Below are 25,001 nucleotides of genomic sequence, written 5' to 3'. Positions count from 1 at the left end.
ACAGAAACAGGTTTTAGAAGAGTCACTGTGCTATGGATTACTCACAAATAAGAACTAAAACAAGTTAATTTAGAATCACAGTGGTGATTCTACAGGCATATATAGTAAAAGCAAATGCTTGGAAAATTAAGCATCATCTCAATGACACCAATTCCATTAGGTCATTCAATCTTCCTTCAAATATTTTTTTAGCTAATAGTTTAAATGGCTAACAATTCTCAAAATAACCTCTAAACCACACACACAAAAAATTAAATATCTCTAGTATCTATCACTTTCATTTCTCATGACAATCCTAAAAGTCCAAGCCCTCAAGATGTCATACATAGATATAGCCATTTTGTTAACTGTAGGCTCTCCTGTTCCAATTCATCCCAGACTCACCTTCCAGGAGTATAATGATTCATCAGGTCATTCCATTACTACAAAACTATTAACGACTCTTTATTTCCTTTCATATCAATGGTCACAAATTTTCAAAAATAACCATTCCCCCATCATCGTAACAGAGCCCAATCCTATCACCTTCCCTTTTACCTTAAAAGGAAAGATGTTCCTCTTCCTCTCCAAGTCTACAGAGTTGATTCCACCCCTTCTGGTCTCTTGTTCAATCTTTCCTTTTTCTTATAACTCTAGTTTGTTTCTTCCAACCATTTATCTCTAAAAATCTCCATGTTATGTTACTGACACATTTCCTTCCCTTCTAAACGAATGTTGAAAAAGTTACCTAAGCACAGCCTCTTTAATGCCCTATTCAACCTCTGAATGTGCACATTTGACACTGTCACCTCCTTGCACTCTATTCCCTGATACTCTCATCTCATCCAGTTTCCAACACATTACCATTTTCTAGCTATCTTTCTGAATTCAGACACAGTATTTGGAGCCCAGGTATGTGTGTTTTTTAAAAACCTTCACACACATAGTGCAATACTACTCAGCAACGAAAACAACTACTACTACATGCAATAACACAAATGAATCACAAGAGCATTTATATTAAGTGAAAGGGCCTGATACAAAAGACTACATAATATATGGTTTCATTTATGACATTCTGAAAAGAACAAAACTACAGGGACAAAAATCAGATGAATGGTTGGTTGTCAGGAGCTGGATGTGGAAGAGGGGAGAATAACTACAAAAGGGGTACAAGGGAACTTTTTGATGTGACAGAAATGTTCTATATCTCAATTGTGGTGGTGATTATATGACTATACATTTGTCAAACCTAAAAAAAACTACAAACCTAAAAAACAGAATTTTAATACATGTAAATTGTATCTCAATAAAACAAACCTTAAAAAAATTCACAGATGATTGTAATGCACTGATTTAAAGATTTCAAAATCTCTATCTCTAGCCCCAACTATCTGCCTGAGAAACCTCTACCTGAATCTCAAGGTAGCTCAGCCTTATTAAGTACAGCTAAACTTCCTTATCTTCTCCACCATGCGTACTATTCCCTCTTGTATTCCTTACCTTGGTTAATGGCACTACCATCACCCATGTCCCAATCTCCCAACAGAGTAGATTCAGCCACAACTTCTCCTTCACATTTCATATCCAAACACTGAATCCTTTTCTCCCAGATATATAGCATCTCCTTTCCCATCCTTCTGCTACTGTTAATGACCTACCTTCTCTAACCTGTAACAAATATAACAGTGCCTTTACTGGCATCTGCTTCCAGTCTCTCTCCATTCTGTCCCATCTGTCTGTCACAATGCTATCTGAGATTACATCCTAAAACACAAAGCTGATCACATTATACACACCACTAGTTCCCAGATGCCTAGTATACACAAAACTCTGCTTATGATGTGAGCTCCAGCATGATCCCAACTTCTCATTCCCTGCTATTCCCTTATACGCATATCCCAAAACTCAATAATCACTAAATTTGCCACAGCCTTTCCTTAGGCTATGCCTATGAGCATGCCTCAACTATAAGCACCCCCCCTTCATTCAATCTGAAAATTCAGGGTATCCTAAATTTAGGATGCAGCTCAATGCCACCTCCTCTAACAAAAACAGAGGCAATCGCTAAACAGAGGTAACGTCCCCTTATGCACGCTCAGAATTATTTACATAGCTCTATTAGAGCATATTATAGTCATCTGCTTAATTAACACTTACTTGTCATTGTGGGATTATGAAAATACAAAGATGGATGAGACAAAATCCCTGCTCAGATTTCAGCTTTTACTACCTATTCAAGTATCAGTTTCACAGCCTAAACTAAGAGCTCCTAAAGGAGGAGTCTTAAAGTCAAGTTTACTAACCCACAAGGGATCTGTGGTTCGGTGTGCAAAAGGAACTTGGATAAAGGAAAAAATGGCGTATTTACTTTCACTAACTCTAACCACAATTTAGCATTTCCTTCCATTAAAATGTAGGCAACAAACCTCAATGGTATTAGTAGTTCCTATAACTTTGATCATCAAGAGGAATCACAGATAGTCCCAACACACTACAGTTGATGCACATATCGTAGAAAAATTGTTTACCCTCATTATTTCAAAAGTACCATACTTACTAGATCCGATAATAGCTCTCAGTATTTAATGAGTTAATATGCAGAATGTTACTATCTCACAAACTTAACATTTTGACTTCAATGTGAGTTTCCTTTATAATCCTATGTTTTTTGTTTTATGTGTTTATAAACATCTTTCTAAGAGATCTATACGCCTTCCCAAGCTGCCAAAGGGATACTTGGCAGGAAAAATGATTAAGAATCCCTGCCCTAGAGAATCTCATTGTTTTCCATAGGCCCAGCAACATGTCTGGCATTTCAAAAAAAAAAAAAAAAAAAAAAAAAGTGCACAAAATTTGCTTACCAAATGAATGCACCAATATATGTTTTTGGTATGTATGTATGTATTTATTTATTTATGGCTGTGTTGGGTCTTCGTTGCTGCACGCGGGCGTTCTCTAGTTGCCGTGAACAGGGGCTACTCTTCATTGAGGTGCGCGGGTTTCTCATTGCGTTGGTTTCTCTTGTTGTGGAGCACAGGCTCTAGGCGCACGGGCTTCAGTAGTTGTGGCATGCAGGCTCAGTTGTTGTGGCTCGCAGGCTCTAGAGCGCAGGCTCAGTAGTTGTGGCACATGGGCTTAGTTGCTCCGCGGCATGTGGGATCTTCCCGGACCAGGGCTCAAACCCGTGTCCCCTGCATTGGCAGGCGGATTCTTAACCACTGTGCCACCAGGGAAGCCCCAGTATATGTTTGAAGTCAATTTTTTAGCTCCTTTACATTTTTAAAACAAAGTCAAGATAGTCTTTATTTTACAAATAGTGTAAAAGCAGTTTATCAGAGACAACTCATGTTTCCTCTAAAAAAGTAACATTGAACAAGTCTTGAGTGATAGATTTTTAAGAGCTCTAATATCAGCCACGCACCTGATATCTTTTTTTTAATTTCTTACTTTTCCATTGTTACGTAAAATTATGTTATATGAGAATTTTATGTAAAATTCATTCACACTTTTTTTTTTTTTTTACTGTGAAGGAGTAATGAAGCCAACTAATAAACGTCACTCCCAGTATAAAATGAAAGCATCCCAAAGCATAGGTCTGCATGTTGAAGGAGGTAAGCAAAGTCAGATAACAAATACCAAGAAGAGGGCTTCCCTGGTGGCGCAGTGGTTGAGAGTCCACCTGCCGATGCAGGGGACGCGGGTTCGTGCCCGGGTCTGGGAAGATCCCACATGCCGCGGAGCGGCTGGGCCCGTGAGCCATGGCCGCTGAGCCTGCGCGTCCGGAGCCTGTGCTCTGCAACGGGAGAGGCCACAACAGTGAGAGGCCTGCGTACCACAAAAAAAAAAAAAAAAAAACCAAGGAAAGAATAAATGCAAAATTAAAATTATCTAGTGATATGATTTTTATCAGTTGCAAATTCTCAGAGCTCTAGAAAATTTAATACTTGAAAAATTTTAAGAAATACAGCCATCAGATTTGTGATTTATCCCAACAAAGCACTTTTTTTTTTAAACATCTTTATTGGAGTATAATTGCTTTACAATGGTGTGTTAGTTTCTGCAGTATAACATAGTGAATCAGCTATACATATACATATATCCCCATATCTCCTCCCCCTTGCGTCTCCCTCCCACCCTCCCTATTCCACCCCTCTAGGTGGACACGAAGCACCGAGCTGATCTCCCTGTGCTATGTGGCTGCTTCCTACGAGCTATCTATTTTACATTTCGCAGTGGATATATGTCCATGTCACTCTCTCACTTCGTCCCAGCTTCCCCTTCCCCCTCCCCGTGTCCTGAAGTCCATTCTCTATGTCTGCGTCTTTGTTCCTGTCCTGCTCCTAGGTTCTTCAGAACCTGTTTTTTTTTTTCAGATTCCAAATATATGTGTTAGCATACGGTATTTGTTTTTCTCTTTCTGACTTACTTCACTCTGTATGACAGTCTCTAGGTCCATCTACCTCACTACAAATAACTCCATTTCTTCTTACGGCTGAGTAATATCCACTGTATAGAAGTGCCACATCTTCTTTAGCCATTTATCTGTCAATGAGGTTGCTTCCATGTCCTGACTACTATAAATAGATCTGCAACGAACATTGTGCTTCATGACTCTTTTTGAATTATGGTTTTCTCAGGGTATATGCCCAGGAGTGGGATTGATGGGTCATATGGTAGTTCTAAGTTTTTTAAGGAACCTCCATACTGTTCTCCATAGTGGCTGTATCAATTTACATTCCCACCAACAGTGCAAGACGGTTCCCTTTTCTCCACACCCTTTCCAGCATTTATTGTTTGTACATTTTTTGATGATGGCCATTCTGACCGGTGTGAGGTGATACCTCACTGTAGTTCTGACTTGCATTTCTCTTAATGATTAGTGACGTTGAGCATTCTTTCATGTGTTTGTTGGCAATCTGTATATCTTCTTTGGAGAAATGTCTATTTAAGTCTTCCGCCCATTTTTGGATTGGGTTCGTTTTTTTGATATTGAGCTGCGTGAGCTGCTTGTATATTTTGGAGATTAATCCTTTGTCAGTTGCCTCGTTTGCAAATATTTTCTCCCATTCTGAGAGGTGTCTTTGAGTCTTTTTTATGGTTTCCTTTGCTGTGCAAAATCTTTTAAGTTTCATTAGGTCCCATTTGTTTATTTTGTTTTTATTTCCATTCTCTAGGAGGTGGGTCCAAAAGGATCTTGCTGTGATTTATGTCATGGAGTGTCCTGCCTATGTTTTCCTCTAAGAGTTTGATAGTGTCTGGTCTTACATTTAGGTCTTTAACCCATTTTGAGCTTATTTTTGTGTATGGTGTTAGGGAGTGTTCTAATTTCATTCTTTTACATGTAGCTGTCCAGTTTTCCCAGCACCACTTATTGAAGAAGCTGTCTTTTCTCCACTGTATATTCTTGCCTCTTTTATCAAAGATAAGGTGACCATATGTGCATGGGCTTATCTCTGGGCTTTCTATCCTGTTCCATTGATCTATATTTCTGCTTTTGTGCCAGTACCATACTGTCTTGATTACTGTAGCTTTGTAGTATAGTCTGAAGTCAGGGAGCCTGATTCCTCCTGCTCCATTTTTCTTTCTCAAGATTGCTTTGGCTATTTGGAATCTTTTGTGTTTCCATACAAATTGTGAAATTCTTTGTTCTAGTTCTGTGAAAAGTGCTGTTGGTAGTTTGATAGGGATTGCAATGAATCTGTAGATTGCTTTGGGTAGTATAGTCATTTTCACAATCCAACAAAAGCTCTTTTCTTGAGAGGAAGGAGGAGTCTGAGAAGCTTCTACAGCCAGACAAACAGTACTGATAAATGTTTCCTCATGATCTCTCTCAGTTAATTACCGAAGATCATTAAGTATCTTCTATTAATTCATAACTTATTCATAGAATTATAAAGCTTTTATAAATATCACCTAAACAAGAAAGTAAATTTAAGTGTGCTACATATTGCTTCTGTATTAAGGTATATAAAAATGGACTGGATTCAAGCAAGTTGCCAGTTTCTCAGAAGTTCCTAGTTTCATAGAAGTATATACACAAGTAAAAATAATTATGATCAAAGAAAGACTCTAATGCATACTTAAGCTACAGTGGAACATTAGTGTTTGTTTAGTATTTAGTTCCAGCTCCAAACTACTATAAATAAGACATGAGACACCAAACAAACCTACGTAATACCAACTGGTACTAGAAGACAACAGGGCTTTTTCCCCCTCCCCCAGCAAATAGTTATTTTATTGTGCATGTTATGTTTTCAGAAAGCTGATTAATCTTTCCTCTGAGCTTTTAAAATTAACATATAAAACATATCAGTGTATATTTAACTGAAGATCTGACGGGAATAAAACATAAAATCCCAAGACATCTTTTGTACACAAACAAAACAAAACGGTTAAGGGTAAGAAACAGTTCACTAAAACAACAAAAAAACCTACCTAATCTAATAATTTCATGTTGTATTTATAAAACATTTTAAGATAGCACTCTTTATAGTTAGCTCTGCTCTCTAGGTAAGTGCAGAGTTTTATGCTAGTAATTTTTATTTACTCCTCATCATAATTAACAAGTTGGAAAAACTGAATTTAGTAAACACATAAAAGTATTTCTAATCTCCAGCTTCTAAAACATCGTCTCTAATTCTAAAAATTTAACTTTTCAGATATCCATTATATACTTAAGGAAAGCCAGACTACATAGTTGAGATATTACTTAGATTTCTTACTGCTATAAATCCACTATCAGTGGTTGCCAACAGTTAGAAGGGAGGAAGGGTCTGACTGCAGGAGAGCAGCACAACGGAATTCTTTGGGGATCTGGAATTGTTCAGTATCAGTGGTGGTGGTTGCAATAATCTAGTCATGTATTAGGAATGAAAATAAATATATGTATATGTTCTTACCAGCACTATTCACAATCGCCAAGAAGTGGAAAAAGCCTAAATGTCCATCAACAAGTGAATGGATAAACAAACTGTGGTATGTACATATAATGCAATATTATTCAGCCATAAAAAGCAATGAAACATGCTATAGCATGGATGAATCTTGAATACATTATGCTAAGTGAAAGAAGCCAGACATTAAAGGTCATATCATATGATTCTACTGATATGAAATATCCAACATAGATGAATCCACACAGACAGATAACAGATTGGTGGTTGCCAGGGGTTAAGGTGGAAGGGAAGCAGAAACTGTTTAATGGATAAAGGGTTTGCTCTGGAGTCTTGGAAATGTTTGGAACTACTTAAAAGTAGACAGATAGAGGTGATGATTGCACAATACTATGAATGCACTAAATGCTACTGAATTGTTCACTTTAAAACGGTTAATTTTATGTTATATGAATTTCACCTCAGTAAATTATATACATATACACATATATGAAGCTTCATACAGAAGCAACATGATGACACTAATGATGGTGCTAATGAAAATGATGATGATACAGTGGTAGCGATATGTGCTTCCAAAAAACCTGGGAGGGCATAGTACCTGCCTTCAACATACTTAGTATTTACGGTATATGCAGAACATGTGGAACCATTAAACGCAATCACTTTAAAAAAAAAAAAAAGAGTTCCATCCCTCTGAAAATATAGTTACAGTATAAAAGGAAAAACAGATTCTCATTTGACCAGAAAGTCTTGTTTAAATGACAAAGCTTAAAAACAATTTCAGTAAACCTTTGATATCACAGTTACTGACATTTGGCTTTGACAGCTGTCAGTTCATGAAACTCACCAAGAAAGTGAAAACATGGCCTTGTCTGGGGACCATAAGCTGTTGGTGATGGTGGGGAGGGAGACCTTGTCATCAACATAGGAAAGAGCAACTGTGATGGGTAACTGCTTCCCAAATGCCAGAGCTGAGCTATATGTCATCCAGATCACAGGACATTAGAGCAGAGGGCCAGAACTCATGCCTTCATTCACTCAGCAACTGGCATCTTCTGTGTGTCATTTACTGTGCCAACCAGTGGGTACACAAAAAAGAAGAAAACTCAGGCCCTAAACTTCAAAATATCATAGTTCAAATTTAAGCCTCATGAGAATGTGGAAAAACAGAATTCTCTACATGACTGGTAAAGTAAAAACTAGTACAACCACTTTGGAAAATAATGTGGCAAAATCTAACAAAGCTGAACATACACATATCTTATAACCTATAAATTCAATCCAACATACATACTCAACAGAAATGTGGATATACCTTCCCAAAAAAACTTGTACAAAAATGTTCATAGCAACATTATTCTTTACAGCTTCAAACTGGAAATGATCCAAATATCCATCAACATAGTAGCCTGGGTAAATAAATTGTGGCATACTCAAAGGAATACTGTACTTCAGTAGTTCTCAACCAGACTCTGCCCGCCTCCCCAGGGGACATTCAGCAACATCTGGAAACATTTTAGGTTGTCATAACTGGGGGGCGTGCTACTGGCATCTTGTGATTGGGGTCAGGGATGCTGGGAAACATTCTTTGATGCACAAAAGAGCCTCCCCTATAACAAAGAATGTCAATAGGGCCACATCTGAGAAATCCTGGCCTACAGCAATGAAAACAAACTAGACTACATACACTATATGGATAAACACAAACATAATGTTGAGCAAAAAAGAAGCCAGACAAAGAAAAGAGCATATGTATGGTTCCATTTATATAAAGCTCAATATCAGGCTAAATTAATCCCTGGTGTTTGAAGTCAGGAGAGTGGGGATTGAAAGGGTCATGAGGAGGACTTCAGAAACACAAGCAATGTTCTGTTTCTTGAACTGGGTACCAGTTACCTGGCAACGTGTGTAAATTCATTGAGCTGAATGGTTAAAATGTGGACACTTTTCTTAAGTATGCTATTCTTCCATAAAAAGTTTGTTTTAAAAAGAATTCATAGGACTTTATACCACAAAAAGGGAATTTTATTGTATGTAAATTTTAAAAACAAAAAAATTTTAATGCTTTCCTACTACAAATCAGTTAAAATTCATTATCACATGGGTTAATATTTCTCTGAAAAATTTCTCCTTTGGAGTCTGAGAATTCCAAGTCTTAGCTATGCCACTTGCCAGTTGTGTTGATCTTGACCAAGTTACATTTTTCACATTTATATCTTTTTAAAATTACAGAAACAACAGACCTTATTTGCAACAGCCAGGTGAATACAAACAACAAACAGGTATAAAATATGAAAAAACCACCCTACCAATCCTTCTTCTCAGACCTAACCACTCTCAACACTTTTCTGTTTCCATCTAGACTTTTTCCTATAAGTATGTACAAATAGCCACGTTAACAGAATTCAATGTTTAACTCTCATGCATTTATAAAAGCAAGATCACACTGCATACTACCCAGCAACTTTTTAAAATTTAATATATGTGTAAATCTCTACCAGGGAATACAAAATTACCATATTCTATTACAGAGCTACCCAGTGTTCCAATGTATATACCATAACTTATTTAATCGATCTCCTAATTATGGTCACAGTTAACAACTTAAACTGGAAACAACTTCAAAGAATGCTTTAATAAACATCAGAATATGCTTACATGATCACTTTTACACAACCGATGCTCTCCAAAATAGTTGTACCTACACTCCACAATCATAAAATAGGGCTTGCTTCACCACTCTTTTACCATAACAATGTATCATTCTTTTTAACCTTTGTTAGACAGCTTAGTGAATTATAGACATGACATCTTGATTTGTATTTTTTAATTACTGAGGTTAAGCATCACTCAAAATGTTTAAAGGTCATTTTTTAAATGTTTTCTGTTAAGTTTCTTGTTTATATCCCTTGTGGAGGAAGGTATATAATCACATTAAGCTTCATCTTCCTCATGTGCAAAACTGAGCTAACACTACTTGTCTCACAGGATGACTGAGAGGTCAAATGAGAAAATGGAGTATAATCAGGGATTGATAACTTGGGCTGTACATCAAAATCATGTTGGAGAGCTTCAAAACAAACCAAAACAATCACCTGCCCAAAATCCTAGAAGATTGAGAATCAATTCCAAGTAGGGCAACCTGAAGGCTTTTTAAAGCAATCCACAGCTGATTCTAAGGTACACATCAGCAAATTAGAAAATAAAGGTCATATGTATAACTGATTCACTTTGTTATAAAGCAGAAACTAACACACCATTGTAAAGCAATTACACTCCAATAAAGATGTAAAAAAATAATAATAAATAAAAAATAAAGGTCATTCCTTTTCCGACATGTTACCAAATATGTGTTCTGTTTTTAGATATACACAGAACCTCTACCACTGGATTCAACATTTCTTGGAGTTAGAAATTCTACTAAAAGCAGTCTTCTACTACTTTCACTCCCTAGACTGATTAGAATAGCTGAATAAAAATATTTTCAGTTTTTATGTGCAGCTAAGACTAAGGCCCAAAGTAAACATTCTTATTTACGAAGCACATTATGTAAAAGTGCATTGTGCTTTGGCTGATTATTACAATAAAACCTCCATTTCAAAAACATGCATAATCTTATACTACACTATTTCAAGTATATGATAGATGGCATTTATTATTGTTTATTGGGAAATTTCTTCTGAACCAGAATGTATCAATACAAGAGAAAGACATGTTAACACATGGTAATTAAGCAAAAATCAAAAGAAAGCATCTTGGGCTTCCCTGGTGGCGCAGTGGTTGGGGGTCCGCCTGCCGATGCAGGGGATACGGGTTCGTGCCCTGGTCTGGGAGGATCCCGCATGCCGCAGAGAGGCTGGGCCTGTGGGCCATGGCCGCTGGGCCTGCGCATCCGGAGCCTGTGCTCTGCGACAAGAGAGGCCACAGCAGTGAGAGGCCTGCGTATTGCAAAAAAAAAAAAAAAAAAAAAAAGAAAGCATCTCCACAGATGGTGCTGGATAAGCTAGATACTTGTATGGAAAATACTGAGCTCACCCCATATGTAAAAATTAACTAAAAATAAGTCATAGACCTAAACATAAAACCTCAAAAACTATAAAATTTATAAAAGAAAACAGGAGAAAATCTTCTTGACCTTAGAGTAGGGCAAAAATTGTTTAGAACACACACAAAAAAACATATATATAAAATCTTTAAAATATAATAAACTAAGAAACTTCACCAAATTTAAGGCTTCTGATCTTTGAAAGATACCACTAAAAAACAGATGCAAACCAGAGATTGGAGAAAATAAGCTAACAAAGAATTTTTATCCAGAATACATAAAGAAGTCTTACAACCCATAATAAGTAGTACTTCAATTTTTAAATGGACAAAATAATTGGACATTTTACAAAAGAATACATATGAACAGCCAATAAACACCAAAAAATATGCTCAACATCACCAGGCATAAGGGAAAGGCAAATTAAACTACAGTGAGATGCCACTACACACCCACAAGTGCTGATGATAACTGGAATTATCATACACATTTTTAGTGAGAAAGTAAACTGGTGCAAGTGCTTTGGAAAACAGTTTGGTGATTTCTTATTAAGTATACACTTGCTTACAAACCAGCAATTCCACTCCTAGGTATCTACCCAAGAGAAACAAAAACGTGTTCATACAAAGACTTATACATGAATGTTCATAGCAGGTTTATACATAATAGACCCCACAAGCCAGAATTAATCTAAATATTCATCAACTGGTATATGGATAAACAAATTTTAGTATATTTATATAATCGGATACTGGAATATTATAATGGAATAAAAAGCAATGAGCTACTGAAATAAGCAGTATTTGGATGAATGGATGAATCTCAAAAACATTCTGCTGAGTGAAAGAAACCAGATACAAAAGAGTACATAGGGCAGGATTTCATTTACATGAAATTTTAGAATATGCAAAATTAATCTGTAGTGACAGAAAGCAGATCAGAAATTGTCTGGGGGCAGGGTGAGCAGGGATTGGTTACTGACTACAAAGGGGTACAAGGGAACTTTTGAGGGTTATACAAAGTTCTACATCTTGACTGTAGTGGCTGTTACACAGCTGTATACATTTGTCCAAACTCATAAAGCTATACTGATTTTAAAATGAACCCAGGATTTGTTTCAATCAGGTATGGTAAGACACAGACATGGAAATAACTGCCATGAAGAAAGAAATTTATACTCACAATTCCCTGGAATTAGGAAGAATGCCGGACCACAACAGGCCATATGCGGAAGCACCAGGGTGGGTCAGGAGGCAGAAGGAATGGGAGGAAAATGAGGCAAGAACCTTTATTGTGGTTTTCACAAGAAAGAATGGCAAAGTAAACAAGCTAATCAGGTTTAGGATTGGCTAGTTTGAATAATTTCAGTGGTCTCCATGGTACATAAACTGCCCCTAGTTGGCTGGTACCTGGCCCTGGGGTGATTAGAGCAGGGAAGTAGTGGCCCAGGAGGGTAAGAGCTCAATATAGGAGGTAGGTGGAGGGTACAACCAAAGGAGGATTGGTTGGTTTGCACATGAAAGGCACACTTCTGGAGGAGTCCTTTGCTATCTCTAGGAATTAGCTAGCCCTAGAAGGGGCAGTTGTTCAACTTCCCTCTTATGTAAAAATTATAAATTTACTGTCAGTGAGGTTTTAGCTACATCCCAAGTTTTGTAATATGGCATTTATTACAATTCACTTCTAATTATTTTAAAATTCACTTTTAAAATTCACTTCTAATTATTTTAAAATTCCATTTAGGATTTCTTCTCCTTTGACTCATAAGTTGTTTCCATAACTGTTCTATAAATGTTAGAAAAGAATGTGTTACCTCCAACTTCCAATTGCAGATTTCTGTATGTCCATTAAGTGTTGACTGTGTTTTTAAAATCTTTTTTATTCTTAATAATTTTTTTCTACTTCATCTTCAATAATTAGGACAGGTATGTTAAAACTCACCTACTATAGTAAGTGTATGCATTTCTCCTTGACAATTTCTTCTTACATATTATCAAAACATATCAAAACTTCTTGGTAAATTAACCTTTTATTATTGTATTTATCACTAATAATTTTTGTGTCTTAAACTCTATTTTATCTGGTATGACTGGAGCTACACCAGCTTTCTTTTGGTTTTCTAGATATCTTTTTCTACCTTTTTGCTTTCAATCTTTCCGTATTGGTGTACTAGGGTATGTATCTTAAACAGTAGCCTACAGCTGAATTTAATTTTTTTCCAGCCTATCAAATCTTTGTCTTAACTGCATTATTTAGTCTGCTTTCACTTAATACGATCCTTATAATATGCTGGAATTTATTTCCACTAGTACATTATTCTCTTTCTTTGCACTTGTTCTGTGACTTGTTTCTTTTCCTATCCTTTCATACATTTTTTTCTACATTCCATTTCTTCTATTAATTTGGAAGTTACATACTTCAATTTACCATGTAACCTTGAAATTTTAACATGCATACTTCATACTTTATTATCTTCATCCTCAAAAGATAAAAGAACCATAGAATGTTTTTTTTTTTTTTAATTAATGTATTTATTTTTGGCTGCGTTGGGTCTTTGTTGCTGCACGCGGGCCCTCTTCACTTGAGGCGAGGCGGGGCTACTCTTCGCTTTGGTGCACGGGCCTCTCATTGCAGTAGCTTGTCCTGCTGCAGAGCACGGGCTCCAGGCACGCGGGCTTCAGCAGCTGTGGCACACAGGCTAAGCAGTTGCGGCTCACAGGCTCCAGAGTGCAGGCTCAGCAGTTATGGTGCACGGGCGCAGTTGCTCGGCGGCATGTGCGATCTTCCTGGACCAGGGCTCAAACCCATGTTCCCTGCATTGGCAGGCGGATTCCTAACCACTATGCCACCAGGGAAGCCCCCTAGAACCACAGAATGTTTTTGTTTTTTGCTTTTTACATCTTTATTGGAGTATAATTGCTTTACAACGGTGTGTTAGTTTCTGCTTTATAACAAAGTGAATCAGTTATACATATACATATGTTCCCATATCTCTTCCCTCTTGCGTCTCCCTCCCTCTCACCCTCCCTATCCCACCCCTCTAGGTGGTCACAAAGCACCGAGCTGATCTCCCTGTGCTATGCGGCTGCTTCCCACTAGCTATCTATTTTACGTTTGGTAGTGTATATATGTCCATGCCACTCTCTAACTTTGTCACAGCTTACCCTTCCCCCTCCCCATATCCTCAAGTCCATTCTCTAGGTCTGTGTCTTTATTCCCGTCTTACCCCTAGGTTCTTCATGACATTTATTTTTTCTTAAATTCCATATATATGTGTTAGCATACAGTATTTGTCTTTCTCTTTCTGACTTACTTCACTCTGTATGACAGACTCTAGGTCTATCCACCTCATTACAAATAGCTCAATTTTGTTTATTTTTATGGCTGAGTAATATTCCATTGTATATATGTGCCACATCTTCTTTATCCATTCATCCGATGATGGACACTTAGGTTGTTTCCATCTCCTGGCTATTGTAAATAGAGCTGCAATGAACATTTTGGTACATGACTCTTTTTGAATTATGGTTTTCTCAGGGTATATGCCCAGTAGTGGGATTGCTGGGTCATATGGTAGTTCTATTTGTAGTTTTTTAAGGAACCTCCATACTGTTCTCCATAGTGGCTGTACCAATTTACATTCCCACCAGCAATGCAAGAGGGTTCCCTTTTCTCCACACCCTCTCTAGCATTTATTGTTTCTAGATTTTTTGATGATGGCCATTCTGACTGGTGTCAGATGATATCTCATTGTAGTTTTGATTTGCATTTCTCTAATGATTAATGATGTTGAGCATTCTTTCATGTGTTTGTTGGCAGTCTGTATACCTTCTTTGGAGAAATGTCTATTTAGGTCTTCTGCCCATTTTTGGATTAGGTTGTTTGTTTTTTTGTTATTGAGCTGCATGAGCTGCTTATAAATTTTGGAGATTAATCCTTTGTCAGTTGCTTCATTTGCAAATATTTTCTCCCATTCTGAGCGTTGTCTTTTGGTCTTGTTTATGGCCACAGAATGTTTTAATTCTACTTCATTCTCTCCATCTCAACTACCTCTAGCATGGTACTATTTTCGAATATTTAAGCTCTGTTTGACATGTCTGTTGTTTTTATACTACCAATATCTGTGTAGATTTACCCACGTGTCTCATTTTATATTGTCCGTTTCTTTTTCCTTACCATTTTTTTTTTTAATTGAAGTACAGTTGATTTACAATGTTGTGCCAATCTCTGCTGTACAGCAAAGTGACTCAGCTTTACACATATATACATTCTTTTTTTAATGTTCTTTTCCATTATGGTTTATCCCAGGAGACTGGATATAGTTCCTTGTGCTATACAGTAGGACCTTGTTGTTTATCTTAACCATTTATTCTTGCACTGCAAACATTTTTCTATTAGTGGAATTCCCTCACCTTTTGTTTGTCACATATATATGTATGTTAGACTCTCAAACAAGTCTTACTATATATCAATTCTAGGTTGATATTTTGTCTCAGCAGCACAAAGCTATGTCAGTGGATTCTTTGGAAAACAGAATGGCAGTTCTTCAAAATTTTACACATACCGTATGATCCAACAATTTCATTCCTAATATATGCCCAAGAGAAATGAAAACACGTTCACACAAAAACTTGTACACAAAAGTTCACAGCAGAATTACTCATAATAGCCAGCCAAAAAGTGGAAACAACCCAAATGTCTACTAACTGATGAACGGACAAATATGATATCCCATACAATGAGATATTATTCATCAATATAAAGGACTGAAGTACTGATACATGCTATAACATAAATGAACTTTAAAAACATATGCTAAGTAAAAGAACCCAGTCACAAAAGACCATATATTGTACGCTTTCATTTATATGTAATGTCCAGAACAGGCAAACCTACAGAGACAGAAAGTAGATTAGTGGTTGTCTAAGGCTGGGGGAATGTGGGTGGTAGTGGGTAGGGTAATTGAGAATTACTGCTAATGGGTACAGGGTTTCTTTTCTGGTGATAAAAATGTTCTAATATTGGGAAGTCCCTGGCAGTCCAGTGGTTGGGACTCCACTCTTCCACTACAGGAGGCCCGGGTTTGATCACTGGTCAGGGAACTAAGATCTCACAAGCCATGCAGCATAGCCAAAAAAAAAAAATTCTAATATTGATTGTGGTGATGGCGGCATAACTTTGTGAATAAACTAAAAACAACTGAATTACACACTTTAAGCGGGTGAATTATAAATTTATAATTTATATAAAGTGTAAATTATATCTAATGAAGCTGTTATATATTTTTTTGAAAATAGCAGACACATTTGCTAGATACAAGCACAAGAAATGAGTGATACAGCCTATATTAACTAGCTTTATTAGAAGCTTCTAAAACTGAAGATCACAGCTACAGTTGTGGTACAAAGAACCACCTCGGCATTCAAACATCAACATCAGTCCTCAAATTTCCAAGGACCATCTATTGTTTACAAAAATTTCACCAGCTCTCCAAAAGATTCTGATGCATACTAAAGTTTGAGAATCACTGAAATAATCTAATAATCAGCATAAATAGAAGCTAAATCCATTAGGTGAACAGTTGATGGGCAACTTTAAAATGGAGGAATCAGGCTCACACCACCTGAACCTGCTGATCAACCTTAGCACCACTTAAAGTGGGACAACCAGAGGTTATGTGCTTCCTGATAAAATGCAGTAAGAAGTACACAGCGCCCCTACGAAGTAGTCTTAGGAAACAATACAAAACAAACAGGAAACAGAAACAAAACAAAACCCTGCACCTAAATCCAATCAAGTCTGAGATCTAACTCCCAATTTAAAGAAAATAAGGTGGAGAGAGGAACAAGGTAAAGGACACAGTGAAGATGAAATCAGATCCAAATCCAAATATGCAATATTCTACAGACAAATTAGAATCCAACTTCAAACTCTAAAAAGACATTTCTGAGACAATCAGGGGAAACTGAACATGGACTGAGTATTAAATATTAAGGAATCACTGTTAATTTTCAGGAATAATAGTAATCGTTTAGAGATTCATACTCAAGTATTCATGAGTGAAATGACAGGATTTTTGGAGTGTACTTTAAAATATTCTAACAACAACAAATAATAGTATTAATATTTAAAATAAGTTGAGGGAAGAGAGAATGAAACAAAAAGAAACAAAATGTTGATAACTGTTAAAGATGGGTACTGTTATAACATTCTCTTTACTTTTTGGTTTGAAGTATTTCATAAGTTTAAAAACTTTTTTAGGAAATCCAGGTTAAGCACTGGTACACAGATACATTCAAATCCCATTCAAATGACAGTAAATGAAGTGTGTGTGTGTGTGTGTGTGTGTGTGTGTGTGTGTATACATATATATACACACACGCACACAAATATATACATATATACGTACATATTTAAGACAAAGACAATATGAGAGGAAAAATTTCAAGCATAAAGAGACTGCAATAAATAATTGAAAGATGAAAAGTAGCAACTAACTTTTCAAAAACATAAGCAGCTACAACCTAAATGTCAATAAATGTCTAGGAGCAACCGAACGATTCATCTCCTCAGAGCCCCTGAGAAGCAAAGGCCTTGGAAATGTAAGGCCCTTTGGAAGGTAGAAGAGAGACAAAGGAACAAAAAGCATATCCTCCACAGGATGTCAAAATGTCCTTCATCTTCTCTCTTAACCCACCCCTTATACATAACAAATATTTATGTTCTTGGGAAACTTGTCAGAGTTGCACCAGCCTCAGGGCGTCTCCAGATTGAAAGGCCCATCAAGTATAAACCAATGAATTTTTTTAAAAAAACAAAGGTACAGGTTCATCACTGTGAAATTTCAGAACAAAATAGAGAAAAGAGAAAATTCCAAAAGCTTACTGGGGGCTGAGAGTTATAGCTCCAGCCTTTTCAGTATCAATATTGGAAGACAGAAGACAAGGGAGCAATACCTTCAAATTTCTGAATTAAAATGATCCTCAGCATAGAACTGTGCATCTACTAGATTGCCAACCAAACACAAAAATAGAATAAACACTTTTTCACACGTGCGAAGTCTCAAAAAATTTATCTCTAACAATCATTCTCAGGAAGCTCCAAGAGGGATAGGCAGCACCAAAACAAGGGAACAATCCAAAAACGAAGAAGTCATGAAAGCCAGTCTACAGGAGATCCTAACTTTTAAAGGTCAAAGGAATTTCCAGGAGGAAGGCAAAGGAAGGCTCATCATGTTGCTGTGGAGCAGACCTACAGGGCAAGAAGTACAAACTAGAGCCAGAGAAGGGCAGATGGTTCCAAGATGGACATATCCAGGAGGAAAAAGTATTAATTATCAACTATCTAGGGACCTCCCTTGTGGTCCAGTGGTTAAGACTCCACGATCCCAATGCAGGGGGCCCAGGTTCGACCACTGGTCAGGGAAGTCGATCCCACATGCTGCAACTAAGAGTCCACATGCCACAACTTAGGATCCTGCATGCCACAACTGAAGATCCCCAAAGACCCCCACAGACCACAACTAAGACCTGGCACAGTCAAATAAAGAAATAAATATTTTTTAAAAAGTCAATTATCGACTAGGTTTAACTAAGAGAGAGAAATTGTTTTGACAGGTATTTTATGGAGCTGTAATACTTAGCTAAAGATTTCAAAGAAAACAGGGCAAACCAAAAAAAGAAAAAGAAAAAAAGGCAATTAACTCCAAGAGATAAGTAAAAAAAAGAACAATAAAACATAAAATATATTTAGCTCAGCAGTAAACATTTATAATACAATAATATAGTTAACCTTGATTATCTAAACTAACCAAAAATTGTAAGATTGGAAGAATGAAGAAGAAAGGGAAGGGTATGCATGAGTGTGTGTATATGTGTGCATGTTTACGACCTAAATCTTTACCAATACAAGAAATTAATGTCTAAGATGAATAAATTTTTTATAAAACAGTCTATTCATATTATTTATAAATATAAAAGCAAATACTTAAGCAAACATCAAACAATTAAAAAAGCAGTTGCATCTAGGTTCAGGACTGGGTTGGAGGAACTTAAAGTAAATTCCTGCCATAATGTTGTTGGGCTGGGGGCAAAAAATTCAACACATAAATTTAGAGTCAGATTCACATGTAAAAAGCTTGTCTATGGGCTTCCCTGGTGGCACAGTGGTAGAGAGTCCGCCTGCCGATGCAGGGGATGTGGGTTCGTGCCCTGGTCCGGGAAGATCCCACATGCCGCAGAGCGGCTGGGCCCGTGAGCCAGCCAGTCAGAAGTTCCATGGGTCCAGGAGCCACTTACGTCACAGCGGGTGCATTAACATGGGGTTTTACTGTCTAAAGTTTAAACTACGTTCAGGTATTTCTTTGATTATTCACAAATAATATTTATTATATTGCTGCATTCAATAAATGTATAGTATATATGTTTTATATTCTAAAGTAATTAGGAATTAATAGAAATTAATATAAAACTTAATACAAAATCCCTATTTGTGGGAATCATATCACTACTCGATTTCATTCACCTTCTCATTAACGTCACAATCTGTAGTTTCTTGATATAAATGGAAAACTTTAAAAATTATATAACAGACCACAACAGGGCGGGAAAGCAGGCCAAAAAGCTGCAAAGAGCCTGACAGCTGCATCCTACAAATGGGATCATAACAGTATAAACTGAAACCCACATGCCCTTGAAACCAACTCTGCCACTCTATTAGGATTACACTAGGGTGTAATCTCTCTGGGGTGACTTGGGATAAAATGCCATTGTGTCAAGGGATACTATATACTGGGCAACGTGAGTACAAGGAAGCAGATCCCTAGAGCTCTGGCTGTGTCCCCAAAGAGCCAGGTTAAATTGTTGCTCCACTTCCCCATAAGGTCTGCTTAACAATCAGAAGGTCTAAGGACCTAGTATGCTCAAATGGAAAAGAAATTCCATGGTACCTCAAAACCTCTTGTGTTCTTGAAATAAACTCCCACTACCAAAAAGAATACATTACTCAATGGATAAAAGAATGAGTTCATTTACTCATTCTTTTATCCATTCAGCATATACTGAGTACGTCAGAGAAGACTCTGTGTACACACACATATACACACACATATTCTGAACGTGAAAAATGGTAGGAAGGGGAAGTATGAGGTGTTACAAGAGATATAAATAGAGAATCTAACCTATTTCTGGAAAATCAGACCATTCTCACTATCTTAAAAAGATCAAAATAACAATGGAATTTTCCTTTAAATTGGTAACCACTGATGTCAAAGAAAAATGTGCTCAAAGTACAGAGAAATAACTACTTTAGACAAATAACCCAAGACAGAAACATCCTTGGTTAAAGGAATTAAAATTTTTTCAATCAGTGACTATTTTTATTCATTCATCAAATATTTACTGAATGCCTTCTGTGAGTCAAACACCAGGAATACAGCACTAAACAAGTTAGACCATGGTTGTGCCCTATGGAACCTACAGTCTAGTGAAGTATATAGGTCCATAAAGAAGCAATTACAACCCAAGAAAATAACTGCCTTGATGCGAAAACATGGTTTCTATTGTAGCCTTAAGAGAGATGTGTTGTAGCCATGTAATTTCAAGCAGTGTGCAAACATGAACCAGAATATTCTCAAGAAACATCAAGTAATCTGATTCAGAGCCCACAGCTAGAGGAAAAATTAGAAGGAAGACTGGAAAGAATAAACTGAAGGATGAGGGAGTGTGGGAAAGAATTTTAACATTTGAGAGACTACCATGCCATTTAATCCTCAAAACAACTCTAAGATGGTAGGTACAACGGACAATCTCTTCAGCATCCTCTCCCCCACTGTGACATGCATACACCACAGCACCTTTAATGATGACATGATACTGCTTCCCAAGGTTATATATACAGGAACCACTGGGGCAGGGATCTGAACCCAGGTCCATTACAGTAAGCTACAACTCTAAAGGAGGCTGACATGAAAAGCTGAAGAGCTTGGACTTCGTTTAAAAAAAGGATCTGGAACTCAAATGTCTGAATTTATATCTTAATTATATCACTTACTAAATGTGTGACCTGGGACAAGGTCCTTAACTTCTCTGTGCCTCTATTCTCTCATCTATAAAATAGGGATAATCAGACCTACTTTATAATAAAGCTATTGTGAGAATTAAATGAATTAATATGTGTAGAGCACTTAGAGCAGTGCTTGGCACAGAGCAATCCTCTATTAAGCAACAGGGAGTCAAAGGAGATTTCTGAGTGAATTGACCAGAATTATGGTTTAAGAAAGTCAATTTAGCAGGATAGTATAGAGGAGAACACACACGAAGTGGGAAAGTTATGGCAAATTTTTACGAAAAGCATTAAAGGTCTAAGTGAGATGATGGCAGTGGAAAATGAAAAAGAACTAAGATGTTGCAGAATTTGAATCAACAGGACTTAACAAATGACCAAATGAGGCAATTAGAGGAAAGAGTAAAAGATGACTCTCTCTGACTTTCAACTTGGTAGACTAAGAGAATGGTAGTGCCAGGAACAGAAGTAAGATTGTGTAAGACTAGCTTAGGACTCCTTTTAATAAAGAAGATTCTACACGGGGAGGGGGAAGGATAAGCTGGGACAAAGTGAAAGAGTGGTAGTGTATATATGGACATATATACACTACCAAATGTAAAATAGCTAGCTAGTGGGAAGCAGTCGCATAGCATAGCACAGGGAGATCAGCTCAGTGCTTTGTGACCAGATGGAAGGGTTGGATAGGGAGGGTGGAAGGGAAGGAGACGCAAGAGGGAAGAGATGTGGGGATATATGTATATGTATATGTATATGTATAACTAATTCACTTTGTTATAAAGCTGAAACTAACACACCATTGTAAAGCAATTATACTCCAATAAAAATGTTAAAAAAATAAAAATTAATTAAAAAAAATAAAGAAGACTGTTATGTTTTACATGCGGGAGTTTTTTTTTAAACAAGTCTCTCCTAAAAGATAACTTAAACTCATCAAGATTTAAGACAATAGTTATTATATTAGTAAGAAATGAGGTCCAAGTTTTATAAGTTGAATATTAAAGCTGCATTTTTTACTAAGCTATTTTCTTTCAATAAACATGGTTCCAAAAAACAAATCTAATACCACTACTTAGAGATGGAAAAGCAAATCAAATTAACAATAAAAAGCTGGGACAAAGTGAGAGAGTGGCATGGACATATATACACTACCAAATGTAAAATAGATAGCTAGTGGGAAGCAGCCACATAGCACAGGGAGATCAGCTCGGTGCTTTGTGACCACCTAGATGGGTGGGATAGGGAGGATGGGACGGAGACGCAAGAGGGAGGAGATATGGGGATATATGTATATGTATAGCTGATTCACTTGGTTATAAAGCAGAAACTAACACACCATTGTAAAGCAATTATACTCCAATAAAGATGTTTTTAAAAAAAACAAAAAAAAATTTGTATTTCTTATTGCAAAATTAGACTCTTAGAACCAAATATTGATTTCATTAACATGAAATTAACTTAAAATTCTCAGCTTCTCACTTTAATAAGATACGCTCTCACAGGAGTCTCTGTAAAGAATATTATAACTTCTATCTCTAATATAAAATTAAAAGGTACAGTTTATGAAGGGGTTTTTTTTTTTTAATTTAAAAAAACTTGTGGGCTTCCCTGGTGGCGCAGTGGTTGAGAGTCTGCCTGCCGATGCAGGGGACACGGGTTCGTGCCCCGGTCCAGGAAGATCCCACATGCCGCGGAGCGGCTAGGTCCGTGAGCCATGGCCGCTGAGCCTGCACGTCCGAAGCCTGTGCTCCGCAACGGGAGAGGCCACAACAGTGAGAGGCCCGCGTACCGCAAAAAAAAAAAAAACAACTTGTGAATGAACAAATGTTTAAAAATCACATTAAATAAAAACTTCTTAACTATGATTCTTACAAACATTGATAATATTGAGATGCTAGCCTTTAAAAACTTCAGAAGCTCAAAATGTGACATAAAATCAGAATACTGAAAGTGAAAAGATAACGCAGCACTACAGATTGCTTCCCCTACAGAAATAGAAAGCTTTAGCAGTGAAGCCATTTCCTCCCTTTTCATTTAATACACATCTCACTCTTTCCCCCAAACATGCCCCCTCAAAAAAAAAAAAAAAAAACCATTAAGATCACCAGTTATCTCCAACTTGACAACTCCAACTATACTTTTCTGTTTTTGATCTCATAAGACCTGTCAGCAACCAGCATACAAAACAATTTATCACTCCATCATTTTTTAAACACTTCCCTTTCTGAGCTTTCCTAATGCCACACACCACTGGCCTTCCCCCTATCTCTCTGGCCATTCTTTCTTTGTAGACTTTCCTCCCCCACATCTGTACATTTTAGATTTCCTCAGTACAAAACCTGTTCTTTCCAATTCTCTACCTACATACACCCTTTTCCTAGATTATCTCACCCATTCCCTTAGTTTTAATATTGACCATTGACCCTAAGCCCAAGTTCATTATCTCCAGGCCCACGCGCTCTACTGTGAACTCCAGATTTACTTTATTAAACTGACAAATAAATATCTCATTAGTAATTAACACTAGACCAAATGTCCAAAACAGAACTTCTGACTCTTTCTGCCCTTAAAATTATTTAATATATTCATTCTACAAATATTTACTGAGCACAAGCTCAGGCACTGTGCTGTATACACTGACTCACAATGTGAACTTGAGGGAAAGAGATGATAAGTTGTAAAAAGAACTATGAAGGATATAAACAGTGTGCTCTGACAGAGAATAGGGGAGAGAGCTGCTACTTTTGATGAGGTGTTCAAGATGGGCCTCCACAGTATCATGGTCTCTCCTTCGAAAACGGTGTCTACCTAGCTGCTCCAGACAGAAACCTAGGCATTTGTTCCCCACAAACAACCCATCATGTGGCTTACAAGGTTCTAACTCCAAAATACACCTTGAAGTTGAAGAGGGCTCTCAAGCAAGCAAAGAGAGGTGTGGACAAGTAATGACAGCTGTGATAGATGTCACAGCAGGAAATACAGAAACCTATGGAAGAAAATTACAGTGAAACCAAACTCAGGGAGAAATCAGAAATGGCTTCCTGGAGAAAGAATAATTAGGATAAGCCCAGATGATCAGTACAAAAAGCTAAACAAAAAGGTATATAAAACTATGCCAAAAACAAAGAACAGCACAGCATGGCACATCCCAAAACCTAAAACAAATCCAAGGTGTTAAAATCATAGAAAAGGAAGGTGATTAGATTAAGACAAGGCCAGAAGAAAGCAACAAGTTATCAAAGATTAATGAGATCAGATCATGTCAAAGGGCACAGAAGTCAACTTGAAAAGTCTTCCACTGGCTAAATACGGGACAATTTGACAGTAATGGATTAAAACACATTAAAATCCAAGAGGTGATGGTAATACTAAAAAATGATAATTAAAATGAAAACCTTCATTGAACTCATCATAAATTATTCTCAAAAGTGATAAACTTTGATGCTGACTTTCCTGTAGCAAATAACCAAATAAGTAGTAAGAGAAAGTTCTTCCAGGAAATAAATGCAGAAAGAATTAAAGAATCAGAATATTACCATTTGCATCCCCTAACAAGATAATGGATTCAGGCAATAATCAACAAAAGACGCTAAAACCATTAGTGAAGGGTGAAGTTTATAATGGAAGAATAAAGCTGATACCACCTGAAACCACTAATCAATCTTAGCAGCACTAAAAAATGGGACAACCAGACATTACGTATGGATACGAAGTACACTGCAAAATCTTTGGAATATTTTAATTTAAAAAAAAAACTGGGGCTTCCCTGGTGGCGCAGTGGTTGAGAGTCCGCCTGCCAATGCAGGGGACACGGGTTCATGCCCCGGTCCGGGAGGATCCCGCGTGCCGCGGAGCGGCTGGACCCGTGAGCCATGGCCACTGGGCCTGCGCGTCCGGAGCCTGTGCTCCGCACCGGAAGGGGCCACAGCGGTGAGAGGCCCGCGTACCGCAAAAAAAAAAAGAAAAAAAAAAAAAAAAAAATCCTCACCTAGCAAGCTAAATCCAACAATACATTA

The 25,001-nt window shown here is 37.2% G+C and overlaps 1 protein-coding gene across 6 annotated transcripts in view; it reads right to left on the bottom strand.

Annotated features, from left to right (window-relative positions):
- Positions 1-25,001, bottom strand: part of FNIP1 (folliculin interacting protein 1) — a 132,469-nt gene that overhangs the window by 102,281 nt on the left and 5,187 nt on the right. For 3 of the 6 annotated variants that reach the window (XM_027098375.1, XM_027098407.1, XM_027098391.1), the window contains exon 2: positions 12,106-12,111. The exons of the other annotated variants lie outside the window; for them this stretch is intronic. In XM_027098375.1, the coding sequence (XP_026954176.1) occupies positions 12,106-12,111 (6 nt within the window). The remainder of the gene's footprint in view (positions 1-12,105; positions 12,112-25,001) is intronic. 6 annotated transcript variants of the gene reach the window in all.

The sequence above is a fragment of the Aethalodelphis obliquidens genome, unplaced genomic scaffold, assembly GCF_003676395.1.
Source record: "Aethalodelphis obliquidens isolate GAN/ISIS:26980383/991018 unplaced genomic scaffold, ASM367639v1 scaffold4, whole genome shotgun sequence".
In the NCBI taxonomy this organism is placed as follows: domain Eukaryota; kingdom Metazoa; phylum Chordata; class Mammalia; order Artiodactyla; family Delphinidae; genus Aethalodelphis; species Aethalodelphis obliquidens.
Note: the sequence above shows the minus strand (reverse complement) of the source record. Positions and strands in the feature narration are given on the sequence as shown.